Genomic DNA, 26,706 nt, shown 5'->3' with positions numbered 1-26,706 from the left:
GGAGCACCACAATTTTCTCGGATATAACACACAAAGGGGGAAATGAACTCCACACAGGAGAATCGAAGACAACACAATCTGAATTGACTCATACACACATCTAGGATGGCAATTTATAGGCTCAAAAGAAATTTCTACACAAAATGAGAGAGTGGGAAGGCTAGAAGAATCCAAAAAATTCAAAATTCCACTGTTGGTGCCATGCTGGTTCGCGATTGTTCTCTCTCGCACGGTTCTCCCGCTTCGTGTATCGCTATCCAACTGTTTCACGGGTTCGCAGGCCTCCGTCTCGCGGAAACGAAACACACACATCAGGCGCTTCCAGCCCCTGCATCACCTCCCCTCTTCCGGTTTTACTCAAAGCCATCGCCTTCTTGACCGAACTCTCGCTATACGGTCGCTATCAGAGCTAGCCCAGCGGCGTATGATGACATCCAAAACTCCCATCTTTCTCCCTCTTCTGCTCCGCTCCTACCTTAAATTAGGGTAACCCATGTCTCTCTCTCTCTCTCTTTATTCCACCCACCTTCTCATGCTTCACTTTCTCTAAATCTCGTAAATCCACCTTCCATCACTATTTAGAAAATTCTAGATTTAAGGCAAAATAGAGGAAAAATGTGATTGAAATTTTTATTTGACCAATTTATCCTCAATTTGCTTGTAGCATCGTAAAATTAAACAAGATATTTGATATAAGATTAATTTAGATCAAATTTCAATAGCAGGAGAATAATTTTAAGTACTTTAAAACTCTAGGACTAAATTAGTCACTTTTTGAAAATTGGGGGACTATTTTGGGTTTTTGCTCTATGAAATATATATTACAGTTTTAAAAAGTGATAGTAGTTTTTGATGTGATATACAAGATTTGAGTGCTATGTGTGTAAATATGGAAGTTTAGGTACTAGATATGTAATTACATTAGACTTGTGCGCTATGTATGTAAATGCCCCTAAAAATTAACGATCAGTTTGGGATTCAAACATTCATTGGTGTTAGCAATAGTGGCTCATGAAGCTTGGAATGGGGGCATATGGGTCCACAAAATACCATTTTTAGGGAAAGCTTTGGGTTTTAACCCTATTTTATCCCAAGCCATATCTGCAAGCCATAGAGCAAAACAAGATAATGAAAATGGTGAAAAGCCATTTCAATTTGAGGGAAAGCTTTGGGTGCTAATATATGCATGGATGGCTTTGAGAAAGAAAAAAATACAAGGAAGATGGCTAGCATATAAAAGAAGTATTACGCGGAAAAAAACATGTACCCTTTTCTTAGGAAGGATTGAGAAAAAAAATACAATAAGCTTAATTGAAGTTTAGATTACTATATCGACAATAAGGTATAGCCTTGCTCATTATCCAAATATAACAAAGATGGTTAAACAACCATTTTGTAAGCACTGTTTGGAAAATTATCATGCAATGCTTGAGCACTATGGTTAAAACCTGACATGTGAAGTAGAATAAATAATTCTACTTTTCTTTTACTTCACTCAGATGTTAAAACAAATTCATTTTCATGAGAGCTGAACTTAGCAAAGAAAACACTCTAGGTATGCTATGTCTTACTTCCAACAAAATTTTTCTGTCATACGAGTAATTTATTCAATAAACAAAAAAAAAAGAAAGAAAGAAAACATGCTAAAAAAATAAAATAGGGCCCAGCATTTGCGTTATAGCACATAAGCTTATATGTATTTTATTTTGCTGTGGCTTTCCATGCTAATGGTGTAGAAGATGTGTTACGCTGCATTGTTGGCATGTATGATTACACATCAAATTTAAGGATTATGTGCCATAATGATTCCCGAAATGAATTATGGCACTTGGCACATGTTGACTTCAAATGATGGACATGCTCATCAATCTTAATCATGTTAATAACATTACATTATATAGAGTTATATCTAAGTTTACTTTTATATTTTTGATGAAAGCATCCTTTATATTTCAACTTGTGCTTAACTCACATCACGACCTTAGAAAACTTTTAAATGTATTAACTTAAGTCCATAAATGCGACCTTGATCAATCCTTAGAATTCAGAGGGCCATACATATGACTTTTGCACAAAAATAAATCACTTTGATTTTTTTTTTCTGTCACGATATGATTTATCATCCCGGCTTAGTTTTGAAATTAATTACCCTCAAGGATTATGCAGGTCTTTTCCCTGGTCATGCATATCTTTACCCATATCAATGGTTGGCATTTTCTTTAATCCTTTACCATGTAGATATGCCAATTCACAAACATACGCACGTGTATATTTATTTATGTGTGGCTTGCATAATTTCTTTAGTAATACTATTAACTAGGATTACATGAGTATGCTTGCATCGATCTTTTCTCATTATATTATGTAAAAAAATATATTTCACATTTCATTCTCTGTTTAAGCCTATGTTCTTTATGGATTTAAAATGCTATTTTTATATTTCACATTTCATTCTCTGTTTAAGCCTTGTTGACCTCATTTTTAGTGAGGTCTTAGCCTCTCCTCTAATCCCAATCAAATATGCATATTTTGAAGTTATGATAATGACACAAATTTCATACCCAAGCTATGCAATGTATTACCTAATTGTTTTAATATTGAATCAACTTAGTCTTCACAGGCATCCCTCACACTGCTCTGACACATACCTCAAGATATTTTTTCTAACAAACTCGTTATGAAGTTTAGAATTTATCTAAGGGGCTGTTTATTTTTAATAAAAAGGAATATAAAGTAAAAAAAAATATATAAAGTAAACGCAGTGCATTTAAAATATTTTTGAATTGTTTGGATGAGTACTATAAATGCAATAGTTTTTTTTTATTGTGTTTTGTTCGAAAAAAAATTTGTCCAGCATAAAATTCTACGCCTTATCGATGTACGGTGGAAAACCGTAACCAGTGAGATGCAACTGAGAGGGGATTGGGGGGTGGTGACCAACGATGGGGTGGCAAGTTGTGGGTAGTGGTGGAGGGTTTTGGCTGGCAATGGGCTGTGAGTGGTGGCTAATGATGGTCGGCTATGTTTCACATAAACAGTGTATTTGGAATTCAATCAAGTCAGACAATTTCCATACTACATAGAAATAGACTAGATACAAAATTCCAAATACATTGTTATTTTACTCGTTTATTTTTTGTTCCGGACAGATATAATAAATTTTAAATTTCCTGCCTTTGGCTTACTTAGCAGTTTAACTTGCAACCAAACCCTAACTTTTGTCAAGAAGGAAGATATGTTGAAGATCCTATACTAGCAATTTCCTTCCCATTGCGAGCATCTATTTATCGAGCCCTACTCATCTTGTTTCCCGCTCTTTTGGATATTCCCCAGTTGATTCCATCCATTGATTCTCACTAATTTCCATATTATAGTTCTCACCTCGCTTGATTTTCGCAACTATATTTCCCATCACTCTTCTCGTTTTCCCGTCTAGTGATTATACTATGTCTTGATCTCTATATCATGCTTTTTTTTTCTCCCTTTTTGTGTTTGCTCTGCTCTATTTGATTGCCTATTAGGATTAAAACCTTATCCAACCATTGGTGGATTGACGGCCTTGTCTTGCTGCAAGGTGGTAGTCAATAACCCACATCCCATTTAAACTTAAATTTTGCCGATTTCTAACCCAATTTAGTCGAAATGCGTCATTGAATGGATGATAAAATGAAACTACACAACTTATTAAGAGATTTATCATGAACACTCATCAAAATAAACTGAGGCCTTCCCATATTTAACCAATATAATTGTTAAAATTTATCGAAATAATGAAGCATATATTATCTATAATTTAGTCAAATCTTAATACATTTAATCATCATAATACTTTATCATCAATTTATTTTACTTTATTAGTGTTATGATCCTTGTATCATTACACAACCATTTCTTTTTGAAGACATAAAATTTCTGTTGAAATAAAGAATAACTTCTCTCATTGTGATTTTAGCCTCTATTTTTTATCCAACATAAATTTTCTTATAGCTAATCCTACTAATGCTTCTATGTCTATTAAAGTTTCCCCAATGATCGTTCTCTTTTGATCAAATGTATTCGATAGTTTAATGACATTTGTAATGTACTCAATGATAGATAATTAAGTTAATAGAAAATCACCCTATCAATTTCCCACTCATCTTAACATTTGTTTTTTTTCTCTATACACTAATCTTCCTGCCTTTATTTTGTTGTTATCCTTCTCACCGTACAATTCCTTTCTACCTTTTCCCAATATCCTCGGTTTTTTCCCCATTCCATTTATTTATTTCAAACAATTAATATTTACTCTTATTTTAATTATTGTTTTCACCATATTTGCCATCTTTTTTTTAACGTCTCAAAATTTATGTCACTACTCTAATCTTAGATTTAGGTCTTGTCAGCCATTGCCAATGTTTCACTGCAATTATTTTAAATTTTAGTGCAAATCAGGATTTGTGCCATAAATTTCGCAGTTGATTGTGGCCTAACTTCTCTCATCTAGGCTGGGATAGGCAATACTTTTTTTCTGATAGATGCATAACTTGGTTTATTGGTCTCTCACTCTCTGGAAGTACCTTGGTGTTTGAAAGTTGATGTAATTTGGTTTGTGACATTAATAAGTTATTTTTAAGCTTAAGAAAATTTTTTGAAGTTTTTACACTTAATTTTTAAAATATTGAATTTTTTTGTTTTCTTTGAATATTCTTTATCCCATGTTTCACTAACTATTTACCATACACATATTGTAAATGATCCTCCTACCGCATTTAGTATTTTATTTGCACTCACACAATATTCCTTTGCAGGCCAATCTTTGAGAATAAAAATGTCATTCTAATACAAGCTATATGTCATTATATTAGAACCAATGTTATTTTAATAAAATTTACAATCATGCTATTTGAACCTGAGTAAATCTAAGAACAATTAATGTAAGAATATATATTTTATCTTGATCAAGATGATAGATAGATTTATAAGAAGAATATTTCAATAATAGTCATTTGTAAATCAAATATGTCACATTAAATTCAAAGAAGTAAATCATACATGTCAACAACAACAACAATGATAACGACGACGACAACAACAACAACAAACATTTGTCCCACTAAGTGGGGTCGGCTACATGAATCCTTTTTCTTCATTTTGTTCTATTGAGTATAATATTTTCATTTAATGCTAATAAATAACATCATTTTTTATGCAACATGCCCAAGTTTTTTAAGGTCTACCTGTACCTTTCTTAACATGAGTCGAATCTAAAACATTTACTCTTCTAACCCGATTGACATTTACTGTGACCAAACCATCTAAGGTGACTATCTCTAATCTTATCCACTGGAGCTACACCAACCCTTTCATGAATATATGCCTTTCGCATTTTGAATCATAACATTTCTATGAAATTAAAAAAAAAGATGCATTCTAATGCTGCCCAATGGTGGTTGATATCTCTCACTTTTTTTTATTGTTTATTTTCAGGAGAAGAAACTTCAAGAAGAAATTCAACAACTTAAAGATGAGGAGAGCAAGATGGATTCCTATATCGAGGAACAAAGAGCTGAATCAAAAAAGCTAGAATTCGCCATTTCAAAAATCCAAGAGGAATTTAATAGGTTGAGGATACAAAGGGATAGATTGCAAGATAAACGAAAGTAAGTTCCTGCCTTTTATATGCCTTATTTTGGCAATTTTATCTTACAAATTCTTTGCAAATTCAATGTTTTGTCAGATTATTATGGAAAACAGAAGGGGAACTTTCTGCTGAAATCGATAAGCTTAAGTCAGATCTTGTGAAGGCCAAGAAGAGTTTGGACCATGCCACTCCTGGTGTGAGTATAAATTTTTGTTCAACGTGCTTCTACATAAATAATTTAAAATCTCAATATTTAATATTGATTTGCGGTAGTTTTTTTCTTGCTTAGGTACTTGTTTAGTTTTGGTTTACTATTGGAACTCTGAAAACCTTAACGGTTACAACTAGGCCATATTAAGTTTCTGTTTTTGATCTGTATTTTCACTGATTGTTTGATTGGAATGCTGTTTTTCATTTTTTTTTAAAGAACAATTGTTAAGTAAAAGATTATCCTTTATCGGCTGGTCTATATTGTAAAAGGAACATGATTTCTAAATCTGAAGAGAGTACGCTGCTTCAACAATCATAAATACAGTAACAATAGATGTGGCATCAACAAAATTCAGTGGTAGAATCTAAGTTGGATTCTTGTCTAGTTTTTCTTGCCCGCTTTTATAATTTGACTTTGAGTAGTCCTATTATATAACTTGTGGAATTTAAGAGCATGTTTTCGAATAGAGTTAATTGGATCAAGTTAGATGATTTGATTTGTAGTTAAGTTTTTTACTTTGGTTTGAACGTTGCATGAACAGGACTGTGTCTTAGTTAGCACAAGTGATTCGTGAAGTCCCATGGTTTTTTCAGTCAAGGAATGTTGATATTATGTGAGTATACTAGTTTGATTAATGTTTGATTTGCTGATAAATCCAGTAAGTTCTGATTTTGATCTGGATTTTGGGATGTGTGATAAACTCATGGAACTAGTCTGAAAATAAAAAAGGAATATTGAATCGAGGACTTGGAATTTTTCTTATTCTAATTGAGAGGGGGGAGAGCGGGAGAGAACAATTGTGCTCTTGGGACTCTTACCATAAGATTTCTCATCTCTTTGGCGGCGAGCTGAGGAGAGAGAAAGAGATGGATTGTGCAAAGCACACAAAAGAGATTTTCTGCACTAATCTTGTTATGAATTCAATGAGATTCATATTTGGGAAAGGATTTGTCTCGCTGACGTGAGTGCTGAATGCGCCCCTAACGCGGGACGCTATAAGCGTCCTAATGCGGGCGCTAAAACAGGACCCGAACATGGGCGATTCGACCCGCGGAGCCTTGCAATGGTAGAAACAGAGCGAAAGAGGGGTGGGGATTGCAAATTCTTGCGAAGGCGGGAAGAGGCGCGAACTATCACGATCCAAAGAAGTTTCACGGGCTGCTGCAGTGTATTCTGGATTCTTCTTGTCTTCCCCCCTTTTCCTTTTTTTGTAGAAGTTTCATGGGAGTCTATGAATTATTGTCCTCTATGTGAGTACGAGTCAGTTCTTGCTGTGTTTGTTTTATGATCTCCTGTGTGGAGTCATTTTCGCTGTTCTAGGGTTGTATCTGAGGAGGTGTTGGTGCTTCAGTTGTATCTTATTCTGGGATGGTGTTGTATCATTTCCTTTTCACCTTCTCCAATCAGTCTTCTACTCTCCTCAACCGTCAGCCTCCCCCTCCATCATTCTTGCACTCAACCGCCCCATACCTGCAGCTTTACCTTGCTATTCAGCCATCCTCCCTCCCTCCCAACACTCCCAATCAACTGTTCCTCACCCCACTACCGCTGCCCTTGTTGTTCGACACCTTCCAGGCTCTAGCCATTGCCTCACCGGTCACCTACGACCATCCCTAATTGTTGTCCCTGCACTTCTGCGCTGCCATCAACATTGTTTGGCTGCCACCACCCCTACTAGCCATTTCTACCCACCTTGCCGGCCTACACCACTCTTTGGATACACTTGAGAGTGTTTGCTTGTGTCGTTTTATATTTTGGTGTTGTTATTTCCCGTTTGTGTCATGCTGTATCCTATTTCAATATTAATTTAAATTTGCTTTTTTGTTTTCATTGTTTTTCCTACTAGTTCCAGTATCACCCGCTTTACGATGACCTCTTATAGTCTAGTATAATACATGATAGTGGCAGGTATGACTAGATCAATTAAATTTATCATCAACTTTCATTATATGACTTTACTCATTCTAATAAAATGAATGATAAATTAAAGAATCTGAACAACCCATGTCAAAATATACAGCATAACTCTTTACTCTTAGATATCCATAAGATAATACAAGTCCATTGTATGCTAGTGTTCTAAAAGATAGTTCATTTATTGAACTACATATATTCTTATGAACGTTGAAGTTAATTCAAATAACATCAAACTTTAATTATATTCATTACCTTAGCATGTTTCATATCTTATGTCAAATTATAAGGTAATAAATTCATAACCTGTTCGTCACTTGATCTCGATTTTGTCCTTCTCTTTATTTGTAACAATAGCTAGAACAATAATTCAGTGAGCCATAAAGTGTAACAAGATAAATATATCTAATGCATAATTCAAATGCTCAAGGAAAAGAAACAATATGGTGTGCTTATTATAAACTAGATATCAGGATTAAAATGCAACCAGAAACTGGTCTAGTGCATTAAATATAAATATTATAAAATGAAATAACTTGAATAATGGCATGTCATAATAATAAGTGCTTCAGGCTTTGTTTGATTCCACCTTTGAGAAAGTTCAACATTCCAATAAACGAAGTTAGGAAATTAAAATCGATATAATAATATCACTGTTTGAATAAAACAACGTCCCAACTGCGTTATTCAGGTATTTTGATCATTTTTATTTCAACGCATGAAAATATTGGGGCAGTAGGGTGAAAGCTGCGGAGCTTTCCTGCTTTAGAATGGAGGAAAAAAATAAGTGCGGTCGACACAACTCGTGTTAACAGGTCTAATCCAAGCAAGAGCTTCACATTCCATCATCGTTCTCTCCAACGCAACGGACATACACTGTGACCTTAGATGGAGCCTTAATTTTACTATTAAATTTTTAAAAGAAATGTTAAATGTCCGATCGTCATAAGCACTTTGTTGTTAAAGTATATTAGTGTCACCATATATCATAGGGTCATAACCCATTCTATCCATTAATATCCTACAGTAGAATAGAGCCTGGATGTAAACCAACATTTTTTGTATTGAATTACCCCTCAAATGAATATCAAGAGATTGAGGCCATTTTCTCCATTGGGGCTTACTTTCTGAGTTTGCAGCTTAACTTTTACAGTTTACAATAAACATAATATTATTAATTTATCTCATATAGTATGCTTTGTCTTAAGCTCCTTGCATTTGCACCATAGAATATTTAAGTATTTATTTTATTCATCATCTTACATTATGCATCAATAACTCGAAAATGCCCAATGTTTCACTCTTAAAATACTACATTTTAATAAAGTATTAGCATACTCCTAATACATTAAACATGTGATTGACATAAGCATGTATTTTGCAAAATAACGATTTTCAAATACGTTGCTTACATTCAAGTATAAATTCATATAAAATTTACATGCAAAAGTTTATAGAAGACTTGCTTCTTGAATTAGAGATTGAACAACATACCCAATTGCCGATCAACAACATGATAATTTTTCTTGCATTGATCACTATGAAATTTCATTCTTTTATATGCAAAATATGAAGTCTAGATATTTTATATTATAAAATTTTCTAAATTATAACTCAAATGTAAGTTAAAATAGCTTAAAAAAATGAATTTTACCGCAAAGCAACTTCTCATACAAATCTCTTAGCAAACTGAAACCAAAATTAGCTTACTAAAATATTCATGAAATTACTTATAAAAAATTTAACTTCTTCTTGGCTTTCTCCCCCCCTTAAGCTTGCTCTGGCTCTCTGTTTTCAATTTGTTAATTCTTGCTAGTATTCCGCCAAATTGCATAATTTTAAAAGTTAATTTTTTTTTGAAATTTACAAACTTTGGAAAGGTCAACTCAATGATTATCTTTGCATTTTAGTGTACTTATGTGCTTAGTTGTTGTTGTATCTATGCATTGTAGTGCAGCCGAGCTAATTTCTCTATAAGAAACTTTATATAAGTGTTGGGGAAGTAAATTTGCTTAAAGATAATCGGTCACATTATCTAATCTGGGTTACATATTGTACTCAACCTAACTAAAAAAAGGCTTCGAAAGAGAATAATTGGTTTCACAAAGCACAATAGCATATTGCTCAATATTTAAGGAGTAAGAAATGAATGCTAATCATCAGAAATTAATGATGAAATTTTAACTGTTAAACCAAAAGGCACCTCGTTATTTAAGAGTTTAACTTCATTCTAATTGAGGGGTTTCACAATCTCTCATACTTAAGTAATTGACATCCTCGTTTGTTCTCTAAACCCAAAATCATCCACCAAACATATAGGATTCTAAGGCAGCCCAACAGATTCGAGGGGTGGCTCCTACTATGTAATACTTTGTCGCATCTTGGGTTCAAGAGGTGACTCCCACGGCATAGCATTTTATTCTGTATGACACTTAATTCTCATATTTAGTCTAGTGTAATACTCTAATATCTTTTGTAACAGCCCAAACTCTCATCCATAGAAGCATTGTTTTTGTCCAATTGGTGTAACTTTCTAGCGGGTCACTCATCCTGAGAGTGCCGCCGCACGAGCATGCTTATCTTTGAATTTTCTGATGAAATTCCAACCATTACACCAAAAGATGCCTCGCTGTTTAAGAGTTCAACTTTTTTCTACCTAAAGGGTTTAACATTAGTGATTTTCAGTACCGTAAAGGGTGGGGACAAATTTATTCATTATAGCTTTTATGATCTTGTTTTAGTTTAGGCTTTTAACTTGGTCACCTTCTAAGTGGATGGGCAATAATTTAATATAATATTTGATTGTAATTTCTGTAATATCTTCACAACCTATTTCCTTCTATGGTGTAATTTTATTTTTTAAAAGCTGATTATCAAACATAATTACTATAATGAGCACCAATTGGTGCTATTAAAAGAAAGAACAGTTTAAGTGGATCTATAAAATTACCAAATTGTTAAGACAAGGCTTGTCTGATGCTGATATACTCAGCTTGTTATTCCCTATTTCTTACCGTTGGATTTTGTTTTTGAATAAATTACTGCAGCTGGATAACAATGGTATTTAATTGTATGAGTCAGAAATTTTCAATGAAAAAACTAATTTCATCGAGGTCTCTTTCCATTAAAGTCATTTTGCTTGTCTGTTTGCCATGTTTTTTTGACTGGAAATTTACATACATAGCATATATTTCTCATGTATTTACATATCTCACACAAACTTTTATATTTACATACATAGCACTTTGGTGATTTAAACATGTGTATGAAAAGATGCGTTTTACTTGTAAAAAATGATAATAGTGCTACTTTTGATGTTATATTAAAGATTCGAGTGCCATTGTGTGAATATGATAGTTTAGGTGTGAGATATGTAAATACATAAGAATTGTGTGCTATGCATGTAAATGCCCCTTTTTTATGTGTGTTCAAGTAACTTTGTATTCTACTTTTATTAATTTAAATATTAGGATACGAGAAGGGGACTGAATTCGGTTGACAGATATGTCAATGATCACAACATTGAAGGAGTTTTTGGTTCGCTTTTAGAGTTAATTGAATGCGATGAGAAATTCTTTACTGCTGTTGAAGTTACTGCTGGAAATAGGTACCATATGTTTTTGTCTCTCTGATCATTCTTTTCTAGTTAGATATATATATTTTTATTTGTTAATTTACATACATACAGCTCAATTCTTATGTTTTTACATATCTAACACCTAAACTTTACCTTTTACATTTACACTGCCCAAATATTCTTATCAAATAAAAAATACAATCATTTTGACTATTAAAAAGTGAAATACATCTTTTCATTCATAGGAGAGGTGGTGTGTATGTAAACATTGAAGTATAGGTGTTAGATAGTAATTGAGAGGGTATGTATGTCAATCTTTGATTTTTATCTGATGATTTGCTTTGAAATTTAGGAACATATTTTGACCACTTATATTATTATGATTGTTATTTCCAGCCTATTCCATGTTGTGGTTGCAACGGATGAGATATCTTCTAGGATTATTAGATATCTTACTTCAGAGAAAGGTGGGAGAGTCACATTTATACCATTGAACAGGGTTATTGTACAGCGAATAAACTATCCACAAAGCTCAGATGTGGTTCCTTTGTTAAAGAAACTAAAATTTCGTTCAGACTGTTCTGCAGCTTTTCAACAGGTATCCTTAATTCCTTTTATTGTGATATTTTCAAAGGAAATTTAAGACACCCCACACAGTTCTTATGTATTTACACATCTAACATCCAAAGTTTGATATTTGTACTTATAACACCTCAATGCCATAAACCTATGCATGAAAAGGTGTATTTCACTTTTTAAAAAGGTAGTAATGGTGGTATTTTTTTATTTGGTGTTAAAGATTTGAGTGGTGTGAATGTAAATATGAATGTTTAGGTGTTAGATATGTAAATAAATAAGAGATGTGGTTTGTATGTAAATGCCTCTAATCTAAATTTCCTAAATTTTTACCATTTCTCCTTCTGTTGTGATACTAACTTTTCTGAAGTTTTACCATTTGTTTGATTTACCCTCACTAATATTGCCTTCATCAATACTTGACTTATTTTGATTCTTCTTTTGTGCTAAAAAAGAGAGCAATTCTGTAGGATTCAACTGAAACTGGGATAATGGAATAGTGCTATTTTTAACCGGAATCATAATTTAGAAGAATTATAAGGTCAACCAACAAAGCTGTGTTCATTTAAATTTTGTAAATGATGTTCTCTTGTATCCTCAGTTAATACCTTGGATGGATCGCCACTTGCAATTTTCTAAATTTTGTTGTTCTACCAGACTAAATGCCACAAGCCCTGCAAGCCGTGCTTTATCCTTGCACGGACAATTGCACTAGCTTAAAAAGATGAATTAGTACCATCAAACTTAACCCACTCACAAGTCCTATTATGTTATGATGTTAAAAGCTCATTTTGACCTGGCAAACAGAGCTCAAATGGTTAATATGTATGGTAGTTTGGCCATTCATTTTCTGGATAAAATTTTGTAGTTTTCTTTTAAATTTTTTGTTTTATCTTAGCTGAATAATGGTTCAAATTCTTTTAAGCAAGTCTTGATTTCTCGATGAAGGCTTTGAAGTTTTTGATGATGACATTAAGTTGCACTATTTATTCTGTTTATTTTCAGGTATTTTCTAGAACAGTAATCTGTCGTGACTTAGATGTTGCCACGAATGTTGCTCGTGCTAATGGTCTTGACTGTATTACATTGGAAGGTACATAGCGAAAATCCTTTTAGGGAAATTTACATACATAACTCACAATTTTTATTTATTTACATATCTCACACCTAAACTTTATATTTACAAATAGCAGTTTTGTGCCTTAAACCTCTGCATGAAAATATGCTTTTTAACTTTTAAAAAATGTTAATAGTGCTATTTTTGATGTGATATTAAAGAATTGAGTGTTATGTGTGTAATTATTAAAATTTGGGTGTGAGTTATGTAATTACTTAAGAATTTTTACTATGAATGTAATTACCCAAACGTATGATACTACAGAATAGTCATCTTTTTATTCTTATTGGAAACCTGATTTCTGAACTTATGATAGGCGACCAAGTTAGCAAGAAAGGTGGCATGACAGGAGGGTTTTATGATTCTAGAAGATCAAAGCTGAAGTTTATGAATATTATCAAGCAAAGCAAAAGTTATATCATCAAGAAGACAGATGAGCAAGATAAGATTTCCAAGGAGCTTCAAGATATCCTTGGACAGCTTTTTATATTTATTATTATTATTTTTTTCTTTTGGCATTTAAACGTGTTTTCATCCATCATTTTGCAGATTTATTTAGGCTTTTGTCGGTACAACTTCTGCTATGTTCTCAATATTCATGCTAGTTTTGGCCATTTTACATGGATAAAATATTGAGAAATTTACATACATTTCACAAAATTCTTATGCATTGGCATATCTAACGGCCAAAATTTGATATCTACAATTATCACACCCTGTTGTCATAAACATATGCTTGAAGAGGTGTATTTCACTTTTAAAACGTTAGTAATTGTGGTTTGTTTGATGTGATATTTAAGATTTGTGTTGTATGCAAGTAAATATGATTGTTTAGGTGTAGATATGTAAATACATAAGAATTATGTGTATGTATGTTAATGCCTTTAAAATATTTTACTTTAGGTTGGGTATTATTATGTGCTTATATAGAGGGTTTTATGTTAAAGCCCCTTGTTGTTTAAGAGTTCATTCTACTCGAGGAATTTCACAATATTTCCCATTTAAGTAATTGATATCCTTGTTAGTGCTCATAAGTAGTACCTTAGAACCATCCACTAGATATATAGGATTCAAGAGTTGGCTTTCACAGTGTAGTATTTTATCCTATCTACGGTTCAAGAGATGACATCCATGGCGTAGTATTCTATTTTTTATGATACTTAGTTCCCATTTTCAGGTCTGTGTAATGCTCTGGTACCGTTTGTAAGTGCCTGGATTCTCAAACATCGAAGTGCCTTTTAGTGTAATGGTTGGAATTTCATTAGAAATTTAGAAGTTAAGCATGCTAGTATGGTAGCATTCTCAAGATCTGTGACCTCCTGGAAAGTTACATTAATGAGATAAAATCGTTAGGTTAAAATTTTAAAGCGGATAATATCTCAATGGGCGAGAGTTCGGACTATTACAATGATGAGTTTACCTAATTCATCCGACTTGATAATGTGGATAAATTTGTTTATGATTTTAAGCAACATAGAGCTTTTGCTCTTTATTTTTATTTTGTGTGTTTTTTTATTTGAAATAAAACTTGTTTGGCTATTTTATTGAAGTATAGTTGTTTCTAGAAACACTCAAACTTCTAAAAATTATTTAGAGTGTTTTATAAAATATGTAAGTTTGCTTTTAAAAGTACAAATTATAAAAAAAGTACACAAAGTAAATGTCTTAAAAAACAAAAGATGAAGTAAAATTAAAAAAAAAAAAACAAGCAAATTGATAATAAACAAGGCCTAAGTTTATTTTGTATTGTGTTATGTTGTGGTGTCCCATTTTAGGATTTATTAGTTTATAAGTATGTTTTTCATTGACTTGTCATACAATGAGATAAGGAAATTAATGGTACCATTATAGGATGGGACATCCTAAAATGGGACTATTTTAGGATTTTTTAGTTTATAAGTATGTTTTTCATTGACTTGTCGTACACTTAGATAAGGAAATTAATGATCTTGTCAGTAGACAACAGAGAATAGATGCGGAACATGGCCATATGAAGTCAGAATTGGAGCAAGTTAAATTGGACATAGCTAATGCTGTTAAGCAGAAGCAATCAATTTCTAGAGCCCTTGAGAAAAAGGTGCTGAAATCTCTTTGCTTAGTGTTTGGTTTTTTTAAGGCTTTCAGCTAGGGGTGTCAAAAAATGATTAGACAAGCCAACTCGACCCAAACTTTGAACTAGACCCGCCAATCTGAAATTGATCCGAAACGACCCATTAATATAAAAATTCGACCCACCTACCCCAAATTTACCCAAAATAGACACTAATTTGACCCAAAACCGACCCAAATAGCTGGTATACCTTATGTCAGCAGATTGATGGCGGGTTAGGTTCGAGTTGGGCTTTCTGATTAATATTCTGATCAAATTTGATTCAAGTAGCTTCAGTTCGGGTCTATTTTGGGTTAGATCTGAACCCGACTGGCACATCCATTCTTTCTGCCTTTTAGTTCGTTCATCTGACAGTGATAACTTTTTCATTTTACATGAAGGGAAAACTGCTAGGAAGCGCCCAAACACAGATTGATCAAATACGAGCTGGCATTGCAATGAAACGAGCCGAAATGGGCACAGATCTTGTCGACCAACTAACACCAAAAGAAAAGGAACTTCTTTCCCGTTTAAATCCTGAAATAACTGAACTAAAAGAGAAGCTTTTGGCTTGCACGACAAGTAGAGTTGAGGTATGAGTATTTATCTTTCTATATGACAGTAGTTTTTAATCCCAACTTTTACTTAACTTTCTTTGTAAATCTGAAATTAATCAACTAAAATTTTACAGATTGAAACAAGGAAAGAGGAATTAGAGACTAATCTTTCAACAAACCTTGTTAGAAGACAACAGGAGTTGGAGGCAATAATTTTATCTGCAGATTCTGGCACTTTACCTAGTGAAGCTGACCTCAAACGTCAGGAATTAGAAGAATCAAATGAAACCGTTCATGAATTAATGAAGCAGCTCAACCGTGTGATTCTTCTTTCAATCTGATTGCAATTTTATAATTATTTGATAGAGGCATTTGTATACTTACCACACAATTCTTATGTAGTTAAATATCTAGCACCAAAACTTTAATTTTTGCATATGTATACCATCTTACACATGCATTAAAAGGTGCATTTCACTTGTTAAAAGGTAAAATGATGATATTTTTGATGTAATATGAAAGATTTGGGTGGTATAAATGTATAAAAGTAAAGTTTGGTTGTTAGATATGTAAATATGTAGGAATTGTGCGGTATGTATGTAAATTTCTCTATTTGATATTGTGTATGCCTTTTACACTGGGTTAAAAATGTTTGCAGAGACTTTACAGAACATAGATGAGCTCACAAAGAAGATAAAGAATAACAGAAATGAGAAGGATCGGATTAAAGTAATGGATGCAGCGATTTATTTGTCTTTTGTCCTATTTTTGCTTGCTTCGAATTTCTAATGTTTTGCAGGGCGCTGAAGAAGAATACGAGCGTACACTCCAGGATGAAGCAAAAGATCTGGAGCAGTTACTTAACAAGCGAAATTTATTTTTGTCCAAACAAGATGATTGCAAGAAAAAAATTCGAGATTTGGGTTCATTACCATCCGATGCTTTTGAGAGGTAACTTTTTTTAGTTTTTTTCCTTTTTTTTGGATTATTTAAAATCTGTATCATCTTATTTTAAGTTTCAATTCATAGATCTTATTAGTAGCTGATTTATTATTTTTAGCTGTCTTTTGATGGCTGATATGGAGTCAATATGACATAGTCTACTTATTTATTTAGGCTTTAAAGTTCTCTCACTAGTTTATCTTTTCTTATACCTCACTTTAAATTATACTGGAGTTAACCAAAAAAATCCAATAGGAAAGTAAATTTTATTACTTAAAATAATGGGTTACAATCATGATTCAAAAACAAGAACAGAAAACACAACAACTATCATTATTCCTCTGGGCCGAAGAGGACAGCTATGGGGCAACGGTGAGAGAGGCTCGTGGGTAAGTTTGGGACGGTGTTAGTAGTAGGGAAGGAGGGTCTCGGTGTTGTTATGAGGGGAGTCGGGTGTGCAAACTATCACGGGTAAAGAAGCAGGAGGGGGTATGCGGCTTACAGGATATGCAAAAGGCGATATGCAGATCGTTAGGAATGTGGGGTGAGAGGCTTGCAGCAAGCAGAAAAGGGTGTGGATGTGGTTTGTGGTAATAAAATCAATGGGAAATGGAAGGAGTGGTGGCTTGAAACGAGCATGGGTGGCGCAGGCTAAGGTTCGCGAGCAGGGGAGAGGTATGTGTGGGAGATTAGGTAAATGTAGTCACCACCTCAGAGTAGGATACATGCAGAGCACCATCTGTTGTCGAATACATCCCTAGCAAGGGGAAATCGTGTGTAGGCAGAAATCTGAAATCAGAACAAAAACTAAACCCTAACTCGACAAACAACATATTTATAATAGGTAGATAGTAGGGAGGGAGGGAGGGAGGGAGGGGAGGGAATTCCCACTCAAGTGCTAGCCGGCTTCCCCATTGCTGAACTGAATCGTTCAGTTAATAAGCCCCACATCATTAAAGATTTAGGGAACAATTTTAATTAGAGATATTTACAAATGTAGCACATAATTCTTATGTATTTTCATGTCACACCTCAACGCTAATATCTACATGTATAGCACTTCTCTGCTTTATACTTGTGCGTGAAAAGGTATAATCAATTTGAAAAAGTGGTAATAGTGTAATTTTTGATGTGATATTAAAGACTTTAGTGCTATGTGTATAAGTATGAAAGTTTAGGTGTGGGATATGTAAATACATAAGAACTGTGCTATGTATGTAAATGCTTCTTTTAATTATTCTTAATATGTTACACAATTTCCTTAATCCTGCTTCCCTTTTTTTTGTCATTTCACTAATGCCAGGTTGTGCTCTTTTTCCTTGCTATAGTTTATCATGCATGAAATAATTTTGAATCAGCAATGTAAACTAAGCATCGTAATATGAATCTGAATTTTGATTAAAAAGGTCCTAACTGAAAAGCTGAGTGTTGCAAAATGAATATGCTATTATTATTTTGATAAATTTGAATAAGATATAGTGATAAATGATTATCTTAGAGAGAGTAGAGCCCATTTTAATGATCATAACAAAGTAATGAAAGTTAAACATTCTTTGGTAGTTATGGTGATCTAACTAGCCTCGGTATTAAGAATGAAAGGGATGATTCGGGATCAGCCTTATATAAATTGCGTGAATATATTATATTTTGATGTTAACACGGATCTGGTGCATAATTGGTGTGAAATGAAAAAAAGTTTATCAGGCCTATTAATGATTAAGATAGGAGTTCTAATGATGTTGCATTATATTTAATAGGAAATATCCTCCTCTGTCATGCCCGTTTTGACCCCCTTTCAGTCTAACATGAGACGTGACATGACATAGGAGGATAATCCAGTTAGTCACATTTTTTAAGAACATTCATTCTGATTTCACTAATCATGATCGTGTGAGTAGATAATTAATCTATTTAGATTATCACAGGGTTTAATAAACTTTCATAATCATTAAAATAGATTCGTCATATTTATAAATACAAAGCATGCATAATTTAAATTAACAAAATGGTCTATTAAGCTTATAAAAAATTAATTATAGAAATTTATACATACATAACTTGTCTTTACTTTACATCATACTTCTTTTTTTATTTTAACGTACGTCCAAAATTGAACATTAGAACTCTATGATATAAGACAAATTGGGTCACTTGATTATGATTCTACTTATTCATTTCCCTTGCCTGAAATATTAGGTAATATAATATTTGATGAGCTAAAATTTCTAAGGGTTAAGCAATTCTTATACAGGATTCAAAATACAAAAAAATGAAATAATAATATCTATATTGGTCTTTTAAATTAATTTGAGCTTTTTAAAACTTAAGACAATTAATTTAGTGCATAAGTTCTAAATTAAGTTTACTTTTTATTATTACATGTGAAAGACAATCATCAACAATAATTGTATTTATCAGTAAGTAAATAAGATACATCATTTAAATGCCTTTAATGCATCATAATAATCAATGGTTGGTATAAAATTATTTGCTTTTCTTTTCATTTCAATATTATCTTTATTGTTCATAGCCTTAAAAGTGTCATATGATGTAAGTATAGATTTTCGGACATTCATATTATTTTGTTATCACTTAGCTTGCCAGTTAAAATAGCCATTAACAAGGTTCAAGTTAAATCCAACATAGCAATTATCAAGGGTTAATCAATTCATGGTTGGACCATAATGTAACCATTTTTTAGAACCGAGTCGAAATTCCCCTTTGATCCCTAGTAAGGTTCTTTTCGTCATGTTCATCTCTCCTTGCTCAAATCATTATCATTTATCAATCTTTCTCACATAATATAACATTCCATATTTTTTTAATTAACATTATTATCATAAACATTTAAAATACTTAGTGCTAATTTGCACTTTCTATCTATTATTCTATATTAAAGCGCTTTAACAAAAAAAACTTAATATATACAAATTTTCATTCTTGTATTTTATTATGTCATCTTATAAAATAACATTAAGATTTGAGTAATACTAATGTAATAAAAATATTTTGAAAAAATCATGATTGTATTAAAATACATTAACTTTGTTGGCAACCTCTGGTGTTATGTACATACTTGATATGAAAAAAATTCTATATGCATTAGGACTATGAATTAAATCCTTATTGCATGAGAAGCCGAGTTCTGACCAAAATGATAGGAATTTTCTCCGGATGAATTTCTTTGTTTATATCTCTATGAGATTTGTTATTGATGTCCGAGTTAACCGTAACCGCAATAGAAATACAAATATTATTGCTGAATTTCAAAAGTGTTACAAACAAAAACTCTTGATAACAGGAAAATAACTACACAATCATTAAATGCACCCTAAGGCAATGGTGAAGGTGGTGGATGGCTGCCAGACAGCAGGTAGAGGGGTTGGTTGGGGGTTGCGGGCTTGAAATGACTTGGTTGCAACACTGGAAGGCCGAGAGGGCGGGAGGCTTCAGATTGAGAGGGAGGAAAGGTCTTGCCGCTGCTGTTGGTGGTGCTGTAATACTGGCGGCAGCAGCAGGGGGTGGGGAATAGGGCTGGCGACAGTGAAAACAGGGAAATGTGGTTTGCGAAGGTGATTTGGGGAAGATAGCTATCCTGCGTAATTGAGTTGCAGCCGGAGCACATCCCTACCTTTCGGATCCAACTCTAGAAGGAAGGGCAGCCCTAACGGCTGACTTGGACAGTAACGGCTGACTTGGACAGTAATTTGAAATTCTGGAAGACAAAAACTTACCCTAAACAAACAAAACAACAAATATATAATAGCTAGGAGATAGAATAGCAAGGGAGGGCTTCTCGTCTTAGGCGACAAACAAAAATGGTAAAGGGGGAGGAGCGGCAAATATAAAAGGCAAGGGAGGTCTTCAGCGGTACGACCCATGGGAGCGGGAGACGTGCCAGTCCAGCCTCCCGCTGGACCAATTGTCTGGTTTAGCAGCCCCCCCAAGCCCAAGGACAGTTGTCATAAACAAACTAATATCATAGGCTGTCAATTAAATATAAATAATTAAATTGGTGACTCAAAAATAAACAATCTCAGATATATTTTGACTTCAAAAGATTTTTCTTCTTTCATACCCTTACAAATACAATTCAAAACCAATCTCTATGTACGGAAGGAGTACAAAAAGTAGGATTTCTTACTTAATTTTCTAAGTTTCTCTCTTCTTTTTATTTTTTATTCTTTTTATCGTCTTCTTTGTTCTTTCTTCTATTCTCTTTTTCTCTTTCTTCTTAACTTCTTTTCTTCATTTTCTCAGTGTTTTTGCTTACCTTAGCCCTTTGTTTTGACGATTTCGCGTCCAGCAGCTTAACGGGAAAAGGGGATATGGATAAATGCTTCAGATAATGATTAAATACGTTTTTATATGTATATATAAGTTTTTATATGAATATATAAATTATAATATACTATTAAATTTCCTATGAGACCACTACATCCAAATGGCATATCGTCGGTGCATGCTATGGAGATGTGGGAAAAGTGAAGGAATTGCTGCAGTAAGTTTAATATGTAAATAGTAAAACTAATTAAAATATTAGGGATAATAAATTTGAAATTAATTAATAATTGCTAATATATTTCTGTATTTATATATTTTTGTATACATCAAAATAATCAAAATGAAATTTAGAATCCTATAAAAATATTGTCATTTTTGGAATAATAAAAACCTGTGTATCAGTTTTAGGAGAAATTTTATGATGCCATTTTGAAGTGTTGGGGTATTACGCCTTCTATGGGATGAAGGACACATTTATTTATTTGTATGCATATTTTGCACTCATCCATATGATATGACAAATTGAATTTGAATGTGGTATTGATGAGCCTTAATGCAAGCGTTAAATGAGTTAACATGGATTTCAATTTTTTTTGGACTATGTAAATTGACTTCTCTTGCTGTTTGTTTGATATTATGAGCCAATCTTTTAGGATGTGTTTGGGATTGTATTTTAATTTATTATTGTAGAAATTAATGCCACAATTCTATTGATGCAACATTTTTGTTGTTTTTCATATATTTCTGTGGTGAATATGAGATTTTCATAACCAGATTTGATAGCGTGATGGTTGTAAGAAAGATGCCATTCAACTTTTTTGAGAGGTAAAAGGTCTATATTTCTTAGAGCAACTTTCAAAAAGTCTACTTTTTCAATAATGGTTTTGCAATTAATTTTAAAGATAATTTTGACCATGCCAAAATAAGTTTTAATATAAAATTATTAATTTTTAAAATAGTATCAACCATATGAAAAATTCTTAATATCCTTTGAATAGGTTATTCTGATAAATCTTTGTTCAAAAGGTATGCCGTCATGGTTCTTTTTTTTCCACCTCTAAATTGTCGAACTTTTGTTTATGATCTTTTGCTCTGCAAAAGAAGTTATCTTTGTTTTTTTTTCCTGTCTGTGCCAACAACTTTTATTTGTTATTAAATTTTGATTTATTATTTATACTAAAGGTTTAAGAAGAAAAACATGAAAGAATTAGTGAAGACGCTTCATAAGTGCAATGAGGAGCTAAAGCAGTTCAGCCACGTTAATAAGAAAGCACTCGACGAGTACATGAACTTCACGGAACAGCGAGAGCAGTTGCAGAATAGAAGAGCTGAACTTGATGCAGGCGATCAGGTAATTAGTATTTTTTGATAAACATGCCATCCAATCTTTATATTGTTCCTCATTGTACTTACTCTTTACCGTTTTTTCACATGAATGTAATTCTGCAGAAAATACGAGAACTTATTTCTGTTCTGGATCAGCGGAAGGATGAATCCATCGAACGTACTTTTAAAGGAGTCGCCCGAAATTTTCGTGAAGTTTTTTCAGAGCTTGTACAAGGTGGGCATGGGTTCTTGGTAATGATGAAAAAAAAGGTTAGCTCCAATTATACATCTTTTCGGTTTTACCTTTTTTAAAGGGGCGTTTACATACATTCCACCCAATTCATATATATTTACATAATATAAACTTTTTTTTTTACATTTATTCCACCCAATTCTTTCGTATCACATAAAAAATACCACTATTTTTAAGTTTTAAAGAGACCTTTTCATGCATAGGTAAGGTGGCATGTATATAATTGAAGTCAGGTGTTGTATTTGTAAATACATAGGAATTGAGTGGTATGTATATAAATCTTAGTTTTTTTAAATACCTTTACGAAGTGTTTCTCTCTCATTCATTAATCTTCTGCATAATTTGTACATTCTTATGCTAATGATGCTTTCTTGCTGGAAAGTTTAACTCTTCTTGATTTGCATTCTTCTCCAACGCTTTTTAAGATACTATCATTAGCATTTTACATGCTGTTGTATTTTAGTTGTTCCTAGTTGCATGCCTGGGTTACCTCAAAGTGAGACTGAGAAGATTACTCATCCTTCAGTATTTTTGTAATCCTGTTTCTATATATGTGAATCATTAGATTTATGCGTTGCTGTTGAAATAACGGGCTGTATTATTAACGAGCTAAAAGTCTTTTGGGCTAAATTTATATCTTGCAAACCTCTTGCTTTGCATTAAGTCGATAAGTGGATAATCGTATTTCAAGTCTTCTCAGTACTTCAGAGATTTTACTTGGATTTGTGTTATTTTTTCTCTGTTGTTGTATAAGCGATAATTTTTCTCTGTAAAGGAAGGAGAGCCTCTTGATGATGAAAATGATGAGGATGGACCTCCGAAAGCGGACCCCGAGGGAAGAGTGGAGAAGTACATCGGTGTAAAAGTAAAGGTATGGCTTTTTATTTTTGATCTCATGATGTCAAAATTGAAAGTCTCTAAAATGATGATCAGGATTGTTTATCTCTGCAATATTAGAAATATTCAGTTTTTCTTGTTTGGAGGATTTTCATACATACCACTTAGTTCCTATGTGTGGTAACGTTTTAGAAGTTGAAATTGTTATATTTTTGATGTGATATGAAAGAATTGGGTAGTATAAATGTATAAACCAAAGTTTAGGTGTTAGATACGTTAGTATATAAGAACTGAGTGGTATGCATGTAAATGCCCCTGTTCTTGTTTTTGTACTTATATCTTGGTCTGACTGCCCATTATAACTAGGCATTCAAATTAAATGTTGTCGAATTAAACAAGTTATGTTATTAGAAAACGATAACATCTAATAACATTATCCAAACGATTTTTTAAAAAATGTTTCAAAGTACTTCATCGACATTTAAAATGTTGTCTCTTTACATTTTAGTAACAAAAAAATGTTCTTATTTTCGACAAGATGCATTACAAACCGCATTTCATATTGATTAATCTTGGAGGCAATTTATTTCTCTTTTTTTTCTTATTCACTTAACCTAAATATAAGCATGTATTGCTTGTGCTGATTTTATAATTCCATAAATATAGTCCCTCCAAATTCTCTACCTCTCCCCGTTAACATAATATTAAAGAAATTCAATCTCTCCTAGCTCGCTACTCATGCAACCTCCTCCAGTGCTTCTAACACCAATGCAATCTCTAAATAACGGAATCTTTGGGAATTTGATATCTTGTTACTACTATTTTCAACTTAAGTAGGCATTTTCTACGCCACATTAGTTCACAGGGAATATTACAACAACAATAACAAAGCCTTTATCCCTCTTAAGTGGGGGCGGCTACATGAATCATTTTTCTCCTTTGTATCCTATTGAGTGCCATATTTTCATTTAATAGTGCTAACACAATGATTAGAAGGATTCATGTCATGTTTTTTCGATAAGTTTTATGATGGGGGCGGCTACATGAATCATTTTTCTCCTTTGCATCCTATTTAGTGTCATATTTTCATTCTAACACAATGATTAAAAGGATTCATGTCATGTTTTTTCGATAAGTTTTATGCTGGCTGTCAAATTATTTCTTAAACGTTAAATATAAATTATTAAATCAATATATTTCTTCACTTAGGTGTCATTTACTGGTCAAGGAGAAACTCAGTCGATGAAACAGCTCTCTGGTGGTCAGAAAACCGTAGTGGCATTGACACTGATATTTGCCATACAGCGCTGTGATCCGGCTCCATTCTATCTCTTTGATGAGATTGATGCAGCTTTGGATCCTCAGTACAGAACATCTGTTGGTAGTATCCTTGCAATAATTTTTGTTATTTGTGTTGTATTTCCATTTTTAGGCCCCTTTTTGCATTTTGCAGAAGTTTCTTATCTTATAAACATTTATTTTTTGTATATATCTCACACCTAAACTCTCATATTTACCCACATGGCACTCAAATCTTTAATCTCACATAAAAAATAGCATTATTACCACTTTTTAAAAGCGAAACACAACTTTTCTTGCATGGGTTTAAAACACTGAAGTGCTTTATATGCAAATATGAAAGTTAATGTGTGAAATATGTAAATAAATAAGAATTGTGTGCTATATAAGTAAATCTCCTTTAAGTAAATTTCCCCTTATATTTAGCTAGTGATACTTTCTGAACTGCTTAGTCATTCTAAACTGTTGAAGCATGCTTAGTTGTAATTTTGCTCTTAAAATTTGACCCAAATTTAAGAGAACTGACATTTTTTTGCTAACTTGTTTTTTAGCCCACTAAACCTTTTTTTTAGTCATTCTGAAGGAACTGTGGTCTGGAAAAGCTATTAGTATTATTTTTATTATTTTTTATTATTTTTTTCCCATTTTTCTATATTTGGGCTTTAGATTCTCCTTTCATCTTGTAAGTGCAACAAGTCTAACAATAGATTTACATATTTAGACCTGGAAATATAGTCAGTCTGTGCCTCTGGCGCAATCATGAAATCTTATCAACTGTACAGGACCAAAAGATATATAAATCAAGGGGCATTTACATACACAGCACCCAATTCCTACATATTTATATATCTAACACCTAAACATGAATTTTTACATATATGCCATCTTATTTATGCATAAATGGTTGTATTACACTTTTAAAAAATAAAAATAGTAGTATTTTTTATGTGATATAAAAGATTTTAATTGGCATTAATGTAAAAAGCAAAATTTAGGTGCTAGAATATGAACACAAAAGCATTGGGTGATATGTATGTAAATCTCCCTTAAATCAGTCTCTTCGGGCACTTTTAAATCTTTCCTTAAAGATCTGTGTTCTAACAATTCGTATACGACTGTGTTTCACTTAAATTCGTTAAAGATATGATCCGTCGTTTGGCCGATGTGGCGAATACGCAATTCATAACCACAACATTTCGTCCGGAGTTGGTAAAAGTTGCGGATAAGATATACGGCGTTACTCACAAAAACAGAGTTAGCCATGTCCACGTTGTTTCGAAGGAGGAGGCTCTCGATTTTATCGAACAAGATCAGAACCAAAGTGCTTAATCAGGTGAATTATTTCAGACTTTTTCTCTATTTTAGTTGTTAAATCAGCTAAATTTGTGAGGTAATTTTGGTAAGTAAACTTGATTTATTATTTACAGGTTTGCTTTTACCTGATATATTATGCAGCTGTGAATGTCAGCAGGCATGAACATATAGTACTTTTCCTTCCTCCATTTCAACTTTAGCAGTGTCTGCAATTTTTAATTTTTGTTTCTGTAAATTTTGAATTACTGAGGGAGTAATTTGTAGCATGCATTATGATTTTTTACTCTAGAAACCAATTATATGTGTTAGTAGATTGAAGTTGTATTGGATGTGAAGAACTTTATGCTAATTTTTCCATGGCCTAAACTAGTCCAAGGTGATTTATTCCTACTTTTTTGCTTTCATTAAGCTTTTGATTGTTTGGGCATATAATTCACAAATACATGAATTTGATAGTTGTAACATCTTATATTAGCTTTGTAAATAATATAAAAAAAATCCTTTTTTTTCACATAAAAATCCTTTCTTTTACATAAAAATCCTGCCTTTTTTTTCTTGGATGGCTTTTCACAACACAATCTCAAAAGAATGATTTGTTGCAACTTAAACCTTCTTGCTTGTTTGTAATTCAGACATTTTTAGGGTTCTTTTTTGGCAACTCAAATTATCTTGAGATGCTTTGTTGTAAATTATTCTTTTTTTTCGTTAAATAATGATTGTTTTTGTTATGATTTGATTGTTGTTTTGAGGGTTTTTTGTTGCACTGCTCACCTTAGAATCTCAGTGA

The 26,706-nt window shown here is 32.8% G+C and overlaps 1 protein-coding gene across 1 annotated transcript in view; it reads left to right on the top strand.

Annotated features, from left to right (window-relative positions):
* LOC110033393 (structural maintenance of chromosomes protein 3) overlaps positions 1-26,309 on the top strand; it is a gene marked incomplete at its 5' end in the record, with an annotated part of 51,250 nt that extends 24,941 nt beyond the window's left edge. Inside the window, 17 exon segments of the mRNA XM_020737356.1 lie at positions 5,470-5,642; positions 5,720-5,819; positions 11,219-11,355; positions 11,722-11,923; positions 12,907-12,994; positions 13,335-13,484; positions 14,944-15,095; positions 15,509-15,700; positions 15,799-15,982; positions 16,323-16,393; positions 16,464-16,615; positions 22,073-22,241; positions 22,340-22,486; positions 23,245-23,340; positions 24,516-24,690; positions 25,747-25,938; positions 26,033-26,309. Coding sequence (XP_020593015.1) covers positions 5,470-5,642; positions 5,720-5,819; positions 11,219-11,355; positions 11,722-11,923; positions 12,907-12,994; positions 13,335-13,484; positions 14,944-15,095; positions 15,509-15,700; positions 15,799-15,982; positions 16,323-16,393; positions 16,464-16,615; positions 22,073-22,241; positions 22,340-22,486; positions 23,245-23,340; positions 24,516-24,690; positions 25,747-25,934 — 2,376 coding nt within the window.
* Between the last annotated feature and the right edge of the window lie 397 nt (positions 26,310-26,706).

Source organism: Phalaenopsis equestris, unplaced genomic scaffold (assembly GCF_001263595.1).
Source record: "Phalaenopsis equestris unplaced genomic scaffold, ASM126359v1 Scaffold001167, whole genome shotgun sequence".
Taxonomy (NCBI): Eukaryota; Viridiplantae; Streptophyta; class Magnoliopsida; order Asparagales; family Orchidaceae; genus Phalaenopsis; species Phalaenopsis equestris.
The sequence above is the reverse complement of the archived record's forward strand: the minus strand, read 5'-3'. Positions and strand labels throughout refer to the sequence as shown.